This window comes from Dermacentor variabilis, chromosome 2 (assembly GCF_050947875.1).
Source record: "Dermacentor variabilis isolate Ectoservices chromosome 2, ASM5094787v1, whole genome shotgun sequence".
NCBI lineage: Eukaryota > Metazoa > Arthropoda > Arachnida > Ixodida > Ixodidae > Dermacentor > Dermacentor variabilis.
This window is the reverse complement of record NC_134569.1, coordinates 44310169-44326972: the sequence shown is the minus strand read 5'-3', so window position 1 is coordinate 44326972 and position 16804 is coordinate 44310169. Positions and strand designations below refer to the sequence as shown.

General features: G+C 50.2%; 1 protein-coding gene across 4 annotated transcripts in view; it reads right to left on the bottom strand.

The window, feature by feature from the left end:
• SNF4Agamma (SNF4/AMP-activated protein kinase gamma subunit) overlaps positions 1 to 16594 on the bottom strand; it is a 420535-nt gene extending 403941 nt beyond the window's left edge. For 2 of the 4 annotated variants that reach the window (XM_075680299.1, XM_075680300.1), the window contains exon 1: positions 16140 to 16593. In XM_075680299.1, coding sequence (XP_075536414.1) covers positions 16140 to 16187 — 48 coding nt within the window. In that variant the 5' untranslated portion in view covers positions 16188 to 16593. Of the gene's footprint in view, positions 1 to 12486; positions 12686 to 16139 lie in introns of those variants that run through there. The other 2 variants (XM_075680298.1, XM_075680301.1) reach the window with 2 other exon arrangements.
• Between the last annotated feature and the right edge of the window lie 210 nt (positions 16595 to 16804).

Below are 16804 nucleotides of genomic sequence, written 5' to 3'. Positions count from 1 at the left end.
CTGAAAAAGTTGCAGATTCTGCTTTCGTTTCAGTAGAAAAGCAAGAAAATCAGCAGATTCAAGCGCTTTATCACTGAATCAGCAGAAAATTTTAAAAATCAGTAGATCTACTGATAAATCAGCAGCCGTGGCATCACTGGGCCAGCCCCCGCCGTGCATGGTCACAGCCTACATCATATATAATGAAAGGGCCCCTAACCAGGCCACATAGCAAATTTCGGTTATACGCTGCAAATTGTAATGTACCCTCTAGGGAGCGTTCTACCGCAATAATTTTTTAATTTGGCTCCATTAATAGCCGAGATAGAAATATTTCAGTATCGTGAACCCATGATTTCAGGAGGCGAGCTTCACCGCCAACATGGACAATCTCTCCACTTGGCCCCGTCTGACCACTGCAAGCAAAATTCCTTCTCTGTGTTCTCCCATATATCGGAGCCGGAGGATCACGTGACGCATACGTGACGGGCCCCGCCTTCTCTTTTTCTTTTCTCGCTTTCTTTTGCTTGTGGCGCACTTCGCTGACGGTCTCGCGCGAGCTGTTGCGTTTGTCTCGTTTCGCGCAGCGCACGAATTTGCGCTCTGTGCACGAAGACACCGAACTAGCAGTAAAGTTAGTGCTGCACGAACATTGAAGCAGACGCAAGCGGATCACAGAGCATGATCGCGCGCTGGAACACGGTAGAAAATGGCATAGTTTAGCTCTCTGCGCGCGCGACTGCACGACATGGGATCAAGCAGACGAAACGGAAGTACATCGCTCTTGCTACGGTACGAAAACAAAGACGCGCAGACATTCCGTGTGTAGGTCTTACTATTTCTCTAAACTTTAATTCTTCTATCGAAGCAACAGATCAAACAACTAACTGCTGTTGCCGTGAATAACTCTCCAAGTCTTATGTCAGTACGAGCGACGTAACAGCACTGCCATGTACATAGGCGCACTTGTGCAATATGCGTCGACTCTCCGACTGGGAGCGCGGCGGTCGCGAGGAGAAGGGTGTAAGGCCGTTTGGTGTGACATTTAAACTCTTTCCGCGGCGCGCAGGGATATGTGACACTCAGCAGACACGACCGTTAGCGCACGTTGTATGCACTGCACTCGTCAGCTCAAAATGGCCAGACTTGCTGAGCCAAGGGTCCTTTTTGATCCCAAAACCGCCCAAGGGCATGATTACGTTTCGAGTCTTTATGAACGTGAAAGGCCCACTTTTTAAGTATCGCTGTTGCGTGCCAAAACCTGCCCCCTTATGTACGCAGCAAAGCAACCGCCTCTTCAAGTTTGTTACGGTGGAAACCGCGTTTCTCTGCCCAAACGCAAGATAAAGATATAACACAGTGTGGTGAATTGGCATGCTGACGCTGCATCCTCGATTTTCACGTCATCTCGCGGTATTGAAAACGCACTTCAATCTTGCTTTTTGCCGCCTGTGACCACACTATGGTATAGAACAAGTTAGTATCAACTTTCTCGAAATCTGACAGTAAGGACATGATTAAATCACTTCCATACAGTTCTACATGCACCCGACAAAATATTCGAGATGAATACATTACGTCATCGCTCCCGAGCAAATAAAAGAAAGAAGGACTGAAGGCAATGCGCATATACAATGGAGAAGGGGTTACTAGGTGGAATATAATCGCCAGGTTCATCGCTTGCGATTGACCTCCGAGAACGTCGCCGCCCGGTACAATGATTTTGTGCGCCGAGCGAAGGGCAGCCAGCGTCGTTCAGAGCAACCTATCTCCGGGCGTCCGCCTATCCATGGCTGGCGTCTTGCGTCTGACACATCAATTATGCCTCCCGCCACGACGGCTGCCACCAGCGCCGGTGGGGCTTGCCTTCATTTCAGCCAGCATCTGGACTTCTTCATATCGACAGATGATACCCGACACAGAAGGCTTTCCTGGGAAACAGCTAATCCCCGCGACCTTCCTCTTTTCCCAGCACTGCAGCACGTTCGCGATGCGGTCGTGAAGTCGAGCATGCGTATACCGAATTTTTTCAAATTTAACCGTGATCCCCAACTTATTTTTTAACGCCAATAGCTACTATTATACTGCGTCAGATTTTCGTAGCGTTTGCCATATCTTCATCGTGCTTGCCGGACAAAAGAAGTCGACAAAAATGAAAAGGAAACTATGGTAGTCCCCACACGCAATTCAATACCCGGCAAGCCTGCAACTATTCAGTCATCGTGCCGTCATCGTCGTCATCCCGCTGCACAGTCATTGTCGTTGTTGCAATTTGCTATCCAACTGTTGTTGTTCTTGTTGTGAGGCTTTCCTGCGAGCAACCCACTACCGTGGTGCGTACGTACGTGCGTGCTTGCGTGTGTGTGTGAGAAAGAGAGGGGGAGGGAGGGGGGAGGGAATGGGAGAGAGAGGGAGATAGTATGTGCTTACATTCGAATCAAATAAGGACACTACGTTATGAAGTCACAAACAGAAAGTTTAATTTTCTTTCACAGCAACTCGAATAAAACCGATAACTTGAATCAGAGTAGTTGGCCGCCACTTGGGCTGCTGTTTATAAATGTCAACGACACCATTCTGCTAAACCGTAAGGAAAAGGGAATACGGTCAGCTAGGCATATCGCAGCTTGCCAATTACGATGTTAATTTACACAGTCCCTCAACCACGGCGTGACAACGTGCGTCGATCGGGAGCCGCTTGAGTATAGCTCTGTCGCAATCGGTATCTCATGCATAACAAATTCCTCTGCCGTTCTACGTTCGCCAGCGAGGCTCCCCTCTTATACTTGCGTCCCTTATACCATCGGCGTAAACAGAAATGCGCACCGGGAAAATGCAAATTGGAACATGTCTTAAGCGAGGCTACTATCAAAGTTGCGTAACTAGCCGCCGAACATCATTTAGACCCAAAAATATATGCGACTGATGCATACCTGCCAGCTCTCCCAAATTTTTCGTAAAGCTTACGAATCGCGGCCTGTTTTACGATATTACGAAGGTTGCGTCAACTTTTACTAAAAGTTAATTTTGTCTGCGATAATGTTCGCACGTCGGTGTGTGTACTTTCAGTTTGAAGTCTTCTAATGGCGAAAGGACGCAAGAGGCACACTTGCTTCACCAAGTTTTTTTCCTTTTTTTTTCTTTTTTTTTTTTTTTTGAAGCAGGTGAAATTTGCAACAGCGAGGTCGCGGAAAAAGTCGCTTATCTACATAAACAGTTTGTCGTTATTTGCTGTTATTATTTCTTGCTGCTCGGTTTCCTGCGCGTAAAGTTAAATCCTCGCTACAAAACTGCGTATGTATCCCTGAAAAGACGCGGGCTCAGAAAAGCTTTAAAAAAAAAAATGCGTGCTTTATTTCCCACGCCTGTTCCTCCCCGCACCTCTCCACTTTCCCTGCCAGTTTCCCGCATAATTTTACGTATTCTAAAGTTCACAGGTTGGCACGTACGCCGACGACAAAGCACGGCAACGCCGCGCGCACCGACCAAACAAACGACAAAACAGCCTCCTACTGTGTTTCGACTCGTTCGCGTTTCAAATTATGCCAACAGCAGTACCATGGAGCATACTACGTAGGTTGGCTGTACAAATATTATGATTGTTTTTCTACTCACAGTTATATGTATTCTTCTATGCTTTGCTGCTTTTATTATCCCAGGTAGTAACTTTGCTGCGGCAACCTTGAAGCGTTGAAGTATCGTCACAGCCCCTGCTAGGTTAGTCAAACCCTCCATTTCTAAATGCGTCACCGATTCCAGTGGCAAACTAACTGAATGTTTATAAAACATTGCCTTGACGCACGTTCGAAGAGCTGGGCAGTCTATACTTCTGTGCGCACCTTTCGTTAGTTCCGGGATCTTCCGCGTTGAGAATAAATGAGCCGCTTAGGTTCTTGTGGTGGTTATACTCGAGAAAGCGCGGTAAATGTCCGTTTATGGCGCGCACAGCAGCAGTCGATGGGCGGTCACCGCTGTGGCAACACACACACGCGCGCGCGCAAACCGGTTACATCTCGATCACTGCTTCGGATACCCAGGCGCTCCGTTCCGCGCACACAGCGAGCGCGGATGAAGAAAAAGTAATAACCTGTCTCATGGAGCTCGCGTATTTATTCATTCTTTCGCTATGTCTGTAGCGAAAGTCGTTTCAAAGTTTCGTTTTCTTCACTAATTCACGTCCCGATGGCTAATCAATCGTTAATGAACCGCGGTTATCTGTCGAATTATTTCACTGCGACTTTCTGAACGCTAGAAGACACCTCCGTCATTGCAAACTGTCTTGTGCTCTTGGTTTCTTCCATAAAGGCTCATTCACACCGGCGACTGACAGCGGTCGCGCGACCAAGTGAGTCGCAAATGATCGCAAATGGTGGCTTTTCTCGAAAAGCGACTATTTTGGGCCAGTCGCTTCGCTGTTCGATTTTATAAGTCGCCCTACGGTGGCCGCAAAACTGCTAAACCAATGTTAGTTATGTTAGCGTGCGTTTTCATCCAGTGTCCTATACTGCGTCGCACAAAATACAAAGTCAACGTCACCATGGCAGACTGCAGTAATGTTATTGGTGTCTTGCCTCGTGATGCTGGAGCGCAGCAGTTCCAGCAACGCGTTGAATGTACGCGGTAGCATTCGCAGGAAGCTAAACATCAGCAAGAGAATGCACGAGAAGTATGCACCGATTCCCACGCAAGGCAAACTAGAAATTACAGCTTACTCTCGATAATACTCGTCGTCATGGGCGCGGAGTTCGGGCAGGAGGAGGCTATATAGCGTGGCAGGCCACGTATCGCGAACGGGGGCACGGGTGCACGAACTAGCGTCGCTTTTCTTCTCGAAATCTTCCGCGCTGCCACAGCTAGCACCACGGCAGAGCACATTAGCACAGTGACGACGTCTTTCTCTTTGCTCGAATCAAAATCAATGGTTGCTGCCGGAACGCGAGACCAGCGGTGAAGTGCGCGCGCGAACTGCGCAAATCTCTACAGAATTCTCGATGAGAATGACGATCTCCGGGAATGCGACTTGCAGGTCGCGCTCAGCCGGGCTTGCCGGTGTGAGACATCGGTCGCATTCAGTCGCTTCTTGGTCGCCAGTCGCAAATGGTCGTGCGACTGCTTCAAGTCGCCGATGTGATTGAGCCTTGGTTAAGCCAACGTGTGTTACTAACTTGCTCAAGCCTGCTCACTGGAGAACTAAATGACACAGCACAATGCAATTGAGTAGTACGTGCGGTTTCTGCCATTTCGACGGAACGTTGAAATCAAGAGGAAAAAAAGTAAGAAGCGAGTGATGAAAGAAAATAATTATTTCGCGCAGACCACCGAACCCAGCTTCACTATTTCTCGCGCCGTATATCTTTCTTTTCTTTATTTTTTCTTTTGAAGCAAGAAAGTATGTACAGCCAAGTGCTTTATCTCTTAGTCAGCTTGTACTCGGTGACGTTATACAATGATCAATCTCCAGCTCAGTGACCGCTCAGACTGGAGTTCTTCGTTCACGAAAACACTAGTCCTCGTGTCGCGCCCTGCCAAAGCGCCTCGGGCGTGTCGGCGACCTTGTCTGAACAATGATCTGTGCGAGGGCAAGCCTCAACGACAGCCTGTAGCGTATACAACAAAAGCGGCTGCGGCGGCACTGTTATTTGCACTCGGCGACCCTATATATACCTTTGGCGTAGCCCCCTTGACAGACGAGCGTCTCTTCCGTCTTTCTTCAGGCGACGTGTCAACTGGGCTGTGACGGCGCGGTACCAGATTAGTTCGCTGCGTTCTTGCGATCGTGTGAACCCCGGTTCATCGCGTTGGGACTTGCGAGAGAGAGAGAGCGCGAGCTCACGGAACGACACGCAGTGGTTCAGCGTTATTCCTCCCGTCTATACACTAGAGTGCCGCTAATAGTCTCGTTATCTTCGTTCCCCTCCTTTGATTCCCTCTTTTAGCTTCTGATCAAGATTATCGAATAGCCAGGTATTTGGTGGCTTCCGACACCTTTGCAGCTATACAACGAACCCCCCACCTTACAAGACCCCTCAAGCTAACTGGCAAATTGGCTTCCCCTGCAGAGCAGGGTAGCCAACCAGGCTAAGTCCTGCTTAACCTTCTTGCCTTTCATTTATCCGTCTCCATCTCTGGTGAGTGGCGTCTGTTTATGACCGAAAAACGGCTACTCAACATGGCGCAGCCATCCGGATAGCGTATCGACCACTGCGTGGTGCCCCCAAGATGGGCCCAGTAAAATGACAAACTTGTCAGTACGACGATCGAGCACCACAACATACAGAAGTCCTCCGGGCGTATTTTCGGCGCCGCGTCCCCGAACACACACACGCACGATGTGACCATGGGCTGAATGACGCTACATGTATACATATACCGCAAAACCTTTCAGCCCTCGTTACTGCGTCCGAGCGTGACTATATATGGTCACGCTCGGACGTGTGATGCGCGGCACATATTGATGATGATTTCCATCAACAACGGCACAAACTCCCTGTGAGAGATAGGCATGATTCACCGACGATTACGATACTGCTTAACGCGAATAATGAGCGCCGCTGTTTAGGTGTTTTGAATTCGCTACACATTGTGGCAAATAATTTGATTCTTAGCGACAGCGCCCTCTCGGTGCCGACGCTGAGACTCTACTCGGGCAGCTCGTTTAGCAGCTGCGGCTGACGAACCACGTCCACCGGTTGCGTCGCTCACTGTCCAGAAAGAACTGGCTGACACTATTTTGCAGTACGATAATATTGTCACGTCGGAGTGACAGTTAAGAACGACACAGTGTCGAAACTGTGAGTTACAAATTTGACTGCTGGGCGAACTTCAATTGGTTCGGTAACTTCTTAGCGTTAGACGGAAGGTCTGCGTGGTTGGGTTAGCACGGTTCGCAATGATTTTTGCCGAAGCGACGGTCGACGCGGGACGTCGATGTCGCCTGATTTTCTGCGACACCTGTCGCGGGTTAAGCCGCGTGCAGCACCGCTGGTGGCACGGCACGGGCCAGCCCCGTCTGCGGGACCGGCACGCTGCGACGCCACACAGGCGACGGCGGCGGTGACGCGCGAGGCGTCACGTATGTGTGCGCGTTCGGTGCATGCGGTGGCCAAGGACACGCTGCACGGGCAGCTGCAGGATGGAGCAGGCGGCATCCCCCGTTCTGCGCCCCATCTGCCGCGGCTCGACTTCGCACAGGAGACGCGCATCCGGGAAACGCGCGCGGCTTCCCCGCACCGGCAGCAGCGCGCACACCTGCCCGACACGGCGCGGCAACCGCCCGCAACAACAACGCGGGGAATCCGCCCCACCGCAAACGGGAGCTCGGAGATAAGTGATCGGAGGCGTTGCATTACATACGGTCGCGCCATTCGGCACCGCCTTCAAGGCCACCGGTCGATCAAACTCTGCCGGTGTTCATCGGTTGCAATATATACAGAGCCGAAGACTTATCCCACAGAAATTACCAAGGCAGCGGAAAACCGTGCACAGCAAACAGTGCACAGCAAACAGTGCACATTCACAAAGAGGAAAAAACCCAAAATGCGAGAACTTTTTTGCCACGAGCAACGCTCGGTCGCCTTTCGCCACGTGTTTGCTCGGTGATTTGGAGCTGCAGAAAGAGACGCTTGCGCTCGTGGAGCGTACGGAGCTCGTTTTGATTGCGCCGTTGTTTGGAAAACCGCTTAGTTGCGCAACTAACACAGGGATTGAACGCCACATATTGCGCAATGTGCCGAATGCAAGCGCCGAGATTAAAGGAACGGCTCGGTCCCTTTAATTACGCGAACTACATCGCGTTCTCATTGAGCGGAATCAGCACTCTCCTCTTCTTTTCCTGGCTCTGCTCTGTTCGGAGCATATATAGGGACGTGGTATAGCACTGCCGCGAACTGAGGCGACTGTTAACCTTTAATCAGATCATTGACACATCAATAGGCAATTAAGTGGCCAGCTAGCACGACATTTGATGAGACTTTCATTTGTTTCCCCAGACAATGTGGAAAGTTGCGCTCGAGTGTCATCTTGTGTGTCTTCTCTGTGTCCGTGCGCTGCTTCACCAGCAAGGTATGATGATCAATCACCAATTAGCCCAACTTTCCACATTACTGAACTTCATTTCCATTACAACGGGCCCTTTTATATGTTCGAACAACTTCAAGCACTATGACCCTAGCACCCTGGCTACAGTTATGGCAATATGCGTCTGAAAAAAAAAAAAAAAGCGAGTGTCGTCTTGTGTGTCTTCCCTGTGTCCGTGTCAGTGCGCTGCTCCGCCATGAGCAAGGTATGAAGGTTCCCCAGATGCCAGCCACATCACAGGTAGCCTTATTTCATATATATGGTACATGCCACAGCACTTCTTCCCTCGCATCCATCCTACGTTTGAACAACGTGACACCTACCGCTTCTAGATACACGGGCACACTACACTGGACTTTCTAACGGTGGACAAACGGGGCACCGCGTTGCCGGTCAGTATCCGCTCACCTTCGCTCTGTCGCTTCAGCGCAGTCTCGGTGACGACGGGAAACGTCGTGCCGAAGTGACGATTCTAGTTTTCCGAATCATCGAACCGCAGACATCCGACGCAGTACGTATATATATCCGAAGAGTGCGCGAAGGAAGCTTCCCCTCGCCACCCGACGGGGAGGTAAAGCGCAACTGAAACGAGGCTTCCCGGCGGTCACGCGAAATCGAACCTGCAGGTCCACGAGAAACCGGCGACGTGTCCGCGCCCCTGCCACTCGCAGCGAGAGCACGCTCAAGCAGTGGCGAGCGACTCCACATGCAGAAGCTCAAGCCGGGTGCCCTGCCAAGTTCGTGCGCGCTCCTTCCTCATCGCTCCGAAAAGTGCCACAGCTACAACTTTTTCGATAGAAAGACAAAACTTTCCAAAAGTCCACAGCACGTCGGTACATTCCCTCCGAGTGGCTCTTGGCCCACTTCCAGAGCTGTCGGGGCGGCAACAGGGTGACGAAAGCGTCCGCCACAGGGCGCGCACAAAAAGCTACGCTACTGAAATAGTGTTTACCTTAACAATTCGGCGCTATTTATTTATTTATTTATTTATTTATTTATTTATTTATTTGTCGTCGAATAGTTCTGTAAGAGCAAATAGAAAACGCTGACAAATCCTCCCACAGGAATAACTGTGTCCCGTATTACATTCTCGCACTTCCGAGCCACTCAGCGTTGGGGTGAGAAGAGAGGAAGCAACCGTAAAAGGAAACAATCAATGATTTCCATTAAGACGAAAAATGCTTAGGCGCATGACCAGACAACATGCTTAAAAAGAAAAGAAAATCTGGAAACACTTTAGGAGTGGCATATAGCGCTCCCTTTTATTATTTTACTTTCTTTTTTGTTTTCCCGAAAATCCACAACACTCGATCTCAATCGCTTAACGAGCAGGGCGTGTTTACAACGAACCCAAAATAACTCTTCCGGGAAATGGCCGGTTGTCGATAAGAATCAGTCATTTACCGTTTCTCTTGCGAGTACAAGGCGCTCATACACAAAGCGCCATAATCAATCGGAGACGAAGATAGCATTAAGCACAAACACCGCGACAAGTATTCAGTCCATATCTATAAGGCTTCCGTGACTTCTCTATAGACGTTGGGTGGCTCAGGATCAAGTAGATGGTGTAGGCGAGCGGTGCGCGTGACCACGAATAACAGTCTCGAAAAAAGGTCCGACGTGGAAGCAGAATCGCGCAACTCAGCCTCCGTGACGGTGGGCTCACTGTCACTCTCAGCAAGACGACGAAATAATTCGATGCTGTTGCAAATAAGTCGCAACGTCGTTGGTCTTTCGGTTGCCGTCGATCTGTTGCCGTAAATGCGGCGAACGTCGGCAACGTTCCTCGCGTTCACCACCGGTGTGGTTGGCGATGACAGTCATAGCCATCTTCCTAACACTAACCACCCGCACATCTTTCTTACAGCTCTGCTTCCACGCCGTGTGGATCTCTCTAACAATGCCGCAGTGACCTCAAGAACGTCATTCAGATGTTAGCCTAAGATGACGAATTTTACGAAAGTTTGTCTGGCTACGTACGCGCTTAGTCAAAGAAACTTCGGACATTGACCAGGCCAACGGTTAACAATCAACTCGGTCACACGGTGTAGCAGCAATCTCTCTTTGACTGACGTCTGCCAGGCAGGAGAGAATTAGTGATCAATGGGTACAGGAAGCATAGCGCAGTGCGTCTGAGTCTTCCTATGAGCTATGCGCAAGCACACATAAGTGAAAAGTTTCGCAAACACGTTAAGTTTAGTGACTGGTTAATCGGTTAGGCGACATATTCAGCCTATAGCGCACTGAAGTGCGGCGGTCTCACTTAGCGACTTCAGTTATTCCTGTCTCGCTTCAGCCAACTCAATCATGCAAATTTTCAAATTTCGTCAGTCAACTTTACACGATGTCAAGGTGCCGGGTTGCAAAGGGATGGAAAATTCGTTATAAGGCTGCCGATCATTAGGAGGCATAACGGACTGCAAATGTAATGCAACTCGCGCGATTAATCTGTCGGTATTGCAATAAGCGAAGTTGCGCGCTTGTTTACGGGAGGACAAAGAAAAGTCGATATCAGAAAATATTGAATTTACTAAGCGCAACTTGCCGGAGTATATATAAAGGCTTTAAATAAACAACGACGACAACCATGCGTGATACAGCTGTTCTTCAAAGTCTTATTATCTCTGTATTCTTGTCTTTATTGCCCCCCCCTTTTTTTTTTCTTGCTATTTTGCCTTCGAGGTAAGCTTTTCACCATTTCACCACGGCGTTGAGCACGGCTGTACAGACCACAAGTACACAAAGGTGAACACAGACTGATTTAGAACATGTATAGTACGCGCTCTGATGCGACATGGTATGTAGCCGGCGCTGTGGACAGGTCAAAGCCAGGATGTCTGGATAGCAACGCCGGTACTATCAGGCAACCGGTTCAAAGCAACATAATTGCCGCCTCGGGGGCTGACACCGTTCCTTTCTCAATCAACCCAGTTTCGAAACCGTGGAATGCATGAGGCAATGCAACAACTCCATAACGGAAATGCAGCGCCGGTGGCGCATTTAATAATTATCTACCTCGCCAAACAGCCGCAGGACGCGAGCGCTCTCAGAGCCTGGCACGCTGCATTATCACGGTCGAGAGATGAAGCTACGACGCCACAATTCAGCGGCTCTGCAGCAAATCGCGTCGCTGGCGATACGAACGGTCATGTGTCGAGAGCAGCATTCTGCCAAGGTGTGGAAAACATAGTGCTACTGATCGAGAGTGCGAAAAGTATGCAAAACAGCGGAGGGTGGACACATTCGGCGCGTCGTGCTGACTCGACGCCGAAAGTGGTAACTACGTGTGACCCTTCCTCCTCCCTACCGCCAAAGCACGCATACGTAAAGAACCCAAACATCCGTACGTAGCACGCGTTTAGAAACGTCGGCGAGATCGCGCTGCGGTGACGATGAGCGAGTGGCGGCGGAGAAGGAGAGCGCATCTTTGACCACGGGCTGGTTCTCTTCGTGAGCGGAAGCGATGCGATATTCCTTGGACGACAGCCAAAGGACAAGTGGACAAGGAAAGCCCGCTTTCACGAGACGCATCATCGTTGCAGGAGAAAGGTCGTCCCACACACATGGACTCAATGAGCCAAATAAACCGCGAGAGGGGTAGGCGGTCACGCTTCCGCGACCACGCACAGCTAGGCATGCATCTGGCGTGACAAAAACAGGCCGGTAGCGTGTGGACAACGCTCGCTCGGCCGCAAGGGCGTAGGACACGACGCTGACGGGCTCGATTGGCACGCTGTTCCGCGTCCCCCGCAGCAAAAACAATGCGCAGCGCGCTCTCGGCTCCTCGCATCGGGCTGACAGATTCGGCTGTGTCCGGATCAATATTTTCGGGCCGCACGGGGCGAGAAGAATGGGTGCGCCAGAGTGCGCGCAAAGACTATGGTGCGCGGCGGAATTCTCCCACCTCTCTTCGCGCCCCGGAAGCCACAACAACACACTCACGCGCGCTTGAGAGAGAGCGCCGGGTTGTTGCCGCGGCTGCCAAGCTCTTCCTGACAGCGCGGCTTGACGTGCCGCGCGAGTTGCAGCAACAACAACGCTGGAAACTTAAAATGCACACCCTGAAGCGAAAATAAGCACGTCGCCGATATGGCCTAAAAACGAGAGAGAGGCTTGTTCTGCCCTCGGCGACGGCAGCGCTTCGGCACGACGTGGTTGGAGCCCGAACTCCCCCGTTTGCCGTGCGCTTCGTCGCTTGGAAAACATGTGCTCCGCTGACCTTAACCTTGTCCTGCGTTCGCGGCCGTGACACCCGCGACGCCGCCTCTGCTGGCCTTGGCATCCCCGCGGAAACGACGAACGCCGCTTCGACAGTCTACACACCGCTGGCACGGCTAAGCCGACGGACCACCGTACCCCTCAAAATTCACGATGCATGTTGAAGCACAGCCATGCACTACCTAAAAGGAGGGCGGAGAAAGACCAACTCGCCTGTTTCTCGTGCCTCGCTGCGTCGGCCGCTCTGCGGGAAGTGCTCGCGGCGTCACGCGGCGACAAATGCACTCAGGCGACGGAGCTGAATTATCCTCCGGATGCAACAATCGGAAAAACACACACCAAGAGCGACACTTCGATGCAGCGCTAACTTGCCTCGTCTTGCTCGCCTACACAAACACGGCCATGCGGCTACGAAACCGGCGCGGCGGCGCGCGCAGCCGGTTCGTCATCACGTGACCAGAGCACGCCCCTTTAACACAACACGGCCGCTCGGACGCTCTCCACGCCGCGCGCGACGGCCGTGCATCGCGAAGCCTGTTTTCAAGTGCGCCAATCGACCGGTTAATGCTGTACGAACGGCCCTTTTAGGAGCACTCGATCTCAAAATTGGAGAACACATCGTGCACTTCTTTACCCAACGGCCGGACCAGAAGCGAGCAAACGAATTTCGTTTCGTATTTTGCGAAGCGCAGCAGACGATACTTTACAGGAGCACTGAACCTCCTCACATACACTTACGCAGCGAGGGCACACTGGGCACGCCATTTGAATTATAAATAGATTTAGCAGACGAAATATAAAGCGCTGAGCGCAAGCCGTGCCGATAATGATAGAAGGATGTGTCAGACATCATCACTGCCGTCGAACAGCGCTCAGCTCCGCGAATGAATTATTGTCTTCAACTTTGCTATGCAGAAGTTCCGAGACATTTACCACTCCTCGGCATTTGGTAACAGAGGAAAAAGCGATGACCACAAAAACGCTGCGTCTTTCCTCATTACGCTGCAGGTATTCGATTTCTCATTCCCAAGTACTTGCGCATTACTCTTGCGTGCAAAAATAGCAAGCAAATGCGCGATATTGTTTTGTCCGGCTGTCAGAGCAAATGCGAAATGCAAATAGACTAATTTGGTCGGCGCTATTAAACATTGTTGATGTCGGCCCTAATCCTAGTAAAACATGATCAGTTACGTTCCCGATTCTTATGACTTAATGTTCAACATGGTGAATATACGGGCAACAGCGATAAAGACGGTCAATCACGTTTATTCAGTCGCTTCATTCAGCTCACAGGATCACGTGCCACCGACTTAATCCTTTTACGCGCATTTTAACGTAACAAGACCCTCTGGCACGTACTTTCACAAGTCATGAGACTATAACAGCGATTTCGTATTTTCGCATCCGCTGCTCTGTAGGAATGCCTGTGGGATGATACCCTTTTATCCGAAACACCGCGGGCGCAGGGAACTCAGATACGTATATACGCCTCAAATAAACGCAAATACATAAAGAAACCAAACTGCGTTTTCCGCAAATTGATTATTAAAAGAAAAGGATATATGTGTCGAATAAACGGTTCTGAATTATTATTTGTTTCCTGTCCTCCGTGGCCGTCGACGACGGTGTAAGTTTCGTCGACGCCGCCGAATATCCCCACGGTACCCGCTTTGCAGCCGTCACCACGCGTGAAGGCTCTCTCCACCATGCTATCAGCCTAGTAACCCAACACGCTGAGGAAGCTGAAGAAGTGGCCATCGCGCTAGCCACACTAGACCCAACATGCCATACCATCGTCTCTGACTCCCGCTCCGCCGTTATCAACTATATCAACGGCCGTATTTCACACCAGGCCTTGCGCATCTTGCAACAAGCGCCCCGCTCACCCGACCATCAGGTTACACTCGTCTGGTTCCCGGCTCATGTAGGCACCGTCCACCCGCACCTCCCTAACCTCAATGAGGTTACCCACTCCCTAGCGCGAGGCCTAGTTAACCGCGCGGGAGAACGGGAGGCTGCCCCCACCGGTAGGGATCGCCTGACACGCTACAATGATCTTGTGAAGTCCTTCTACTTCGAGCGTAGAACCTTCCCAGCCCACACAACAAACTATCCCGAGCGCAGGCTACAACTTTCCGCCTGCTACAAACCAATACTTACCCCTCGTTACAACTTTATAACAAGATCTTCCCAGACATTTACCCCAATCCCACGTGCCATATCTGCAAGACACAGCCAGCCACACTTCCACACATGCTTTGGGACTGCACACACCAATACCCCGACACTAACCCCACGACCCTCTCGTCGAGATGGCACGCTGCCCTGCGTAGCCCCAACCTTGACGACCAACTCTGGGCGACTCAGCAGGCCTGCGAGGCGGCGAAGAGGCAACACCTCGACGTCCCCACGTGGGAGGCCTAGGCACAGCCACCATCTCTTGCTGGTTTCAATAAAGTTTATTCAGTCAGTCAGCCTTTTTTTATAACAGTACAGGAGTGAAACTGCATCCTTGAACGGAATGCACATCCTTTATAGTAACGTGTGCTTCTGAGAGGATGTTTATTTTAAGAAGTGTTGACATTGATTTCGTTACTGCCAACGTGTAAGAGCCGATAATAGTTGTGCCACTATCATGTGAACTTTTGAATGAATTAATGAATGAAGCTTTGTTTCCCACTGAAAATGGAGGAAGGTGAGGGAAAATGCCACAAAGAGACGGATTGAATACTCTCAACCCTCTGACAACACATGGCAGCGACAGGTCAGCAATACATGCAATAAAGAAAACTAATAGTAAAAGAAAAGACACTAAAGGCATAAATTTGCTGCAGCATGCCAGCACATATAGAAAACACCGCTGACAGGTGTACATTGACAAATAAGTGAAATCTATAAGGCATGCTGTGAAATTTGTCAACAAAAAAGCAATGATAATAACAAAAAACCAGTATGCCACATAGAAGTACCTTGACAAAAAGCACTCAAGGACAATTTGTACAAACAGAAGTAATTTACACAGTGAATAGTGCAGCCAAATCAGATTGTTTAATTAGCGAAATGCCTATGCACAATACATAAAATTCATTTAGTAAGCGCGGCAAATTATTGTTCAGTGATTGTAAGCCATGCGTGGAACGGCAAGTCGGAACTTTCCAAAGTTTGGTCCTCCGAATGTCATGGGTGACAGTACTTCTTTCTAAATTGGCAATTTCCGTATAAACAAGAAATTCCTCTACTACTTAAAAAAATACGCTCGCGCTAGCCTATGCCGATATAGATCGCTAAAATTTTAAATTTTGTATCTGTTGAAAAAGTGCGACGTAGGCTCACAATAAGCGAGGTTTGCAATAACCCGCAGAATTCATTTTTGAGTTTTTATGAGCCTCGTAGCATTTCTTTGTTTGGCTGTACCCCATACTAAATTACAGTAAATTTGTTTATATTATTTAATGCGTTCTAAAAGTGTTGCAGCTGTCTGTCGCGTAACGTACTCCATATATACTATGAAATACGAAATAAAATTTCGCAATATTGTTTTCTCTCTGCAGAAGTGCCCTTAGCGGAGGCTGCGAGTACCTTATTAAATAAACAAAAGATATTCCGGAGAAGCACGGTGCCTAACTTATATCAAGCTCCTAGATCTCAATACTCTGAGTAATCTATATCGAGCGTTCGCTCTGAGGTATGCAGGCACCGTGCTATTGCCAAGTTGTGGTGACGGTGCTCGAAATGCAGGCGTGACACTGTCCTCTGGACACCGTGCGTGACATACAGGTTGCTGCGTTCTTTTTGATTCCGTGTGTCAACTAGCCAACCCCGATTCCTCACGGTGCCAGCCCCGTCATTCAAACGTAAGATCTTACCTCGGGCATGGACAACGTCCTTCTGGCCGTCTTCCAACGCAGAGCCATCTTGTATTCAATGGCGCGCACCTGTCGGGTCGTTCCCAGCTACACACTTCACACGGCAACGGAGTCTGATCACCCGAACGGCGACGTTGGCGCACAAACTAGCAACTACTCGCACGTCGGTCGCATCTTTTGCACAGAGCTCGCTGACGAAGGGTCATCAAGGCAACCGCGTATTCCACAGTTTGTTACATTGACCGCGACAGCGCACGGATGACATTCGGTTAATCGTGCGCATCCGACGACCTGCACCACCGGTGGCGCAGGCTGCTACCACCCGAGAGAAAAAAAATCGGGAGTCGCAAACGCGAAATTCTATTTGCTTTCCTCTGAGGCCCTCTTGAACGTCTCGAAGCAGCCGGTACTACCGCTGTAGGCGTTGTCCGCGCCCGCACGATATACGTAGGCGCGCGGCGCGTACACGGAACGACGCAGCAGCAGCGGCGGCGAACGACGACTGTACTACAAGCGGTCATTTCGAGCCTGTAATCTAGCCAAGTCGCTAGCTGCTTGCCGCGACTGCCACGATTGTGTGCTTTCCTTGTCTCGTCCCGGTCAAGATAACAATCCTTATAACGAGGAGAGCCGGAGGTGCCCGCGCGGTATTTGCAGAGCTCGGA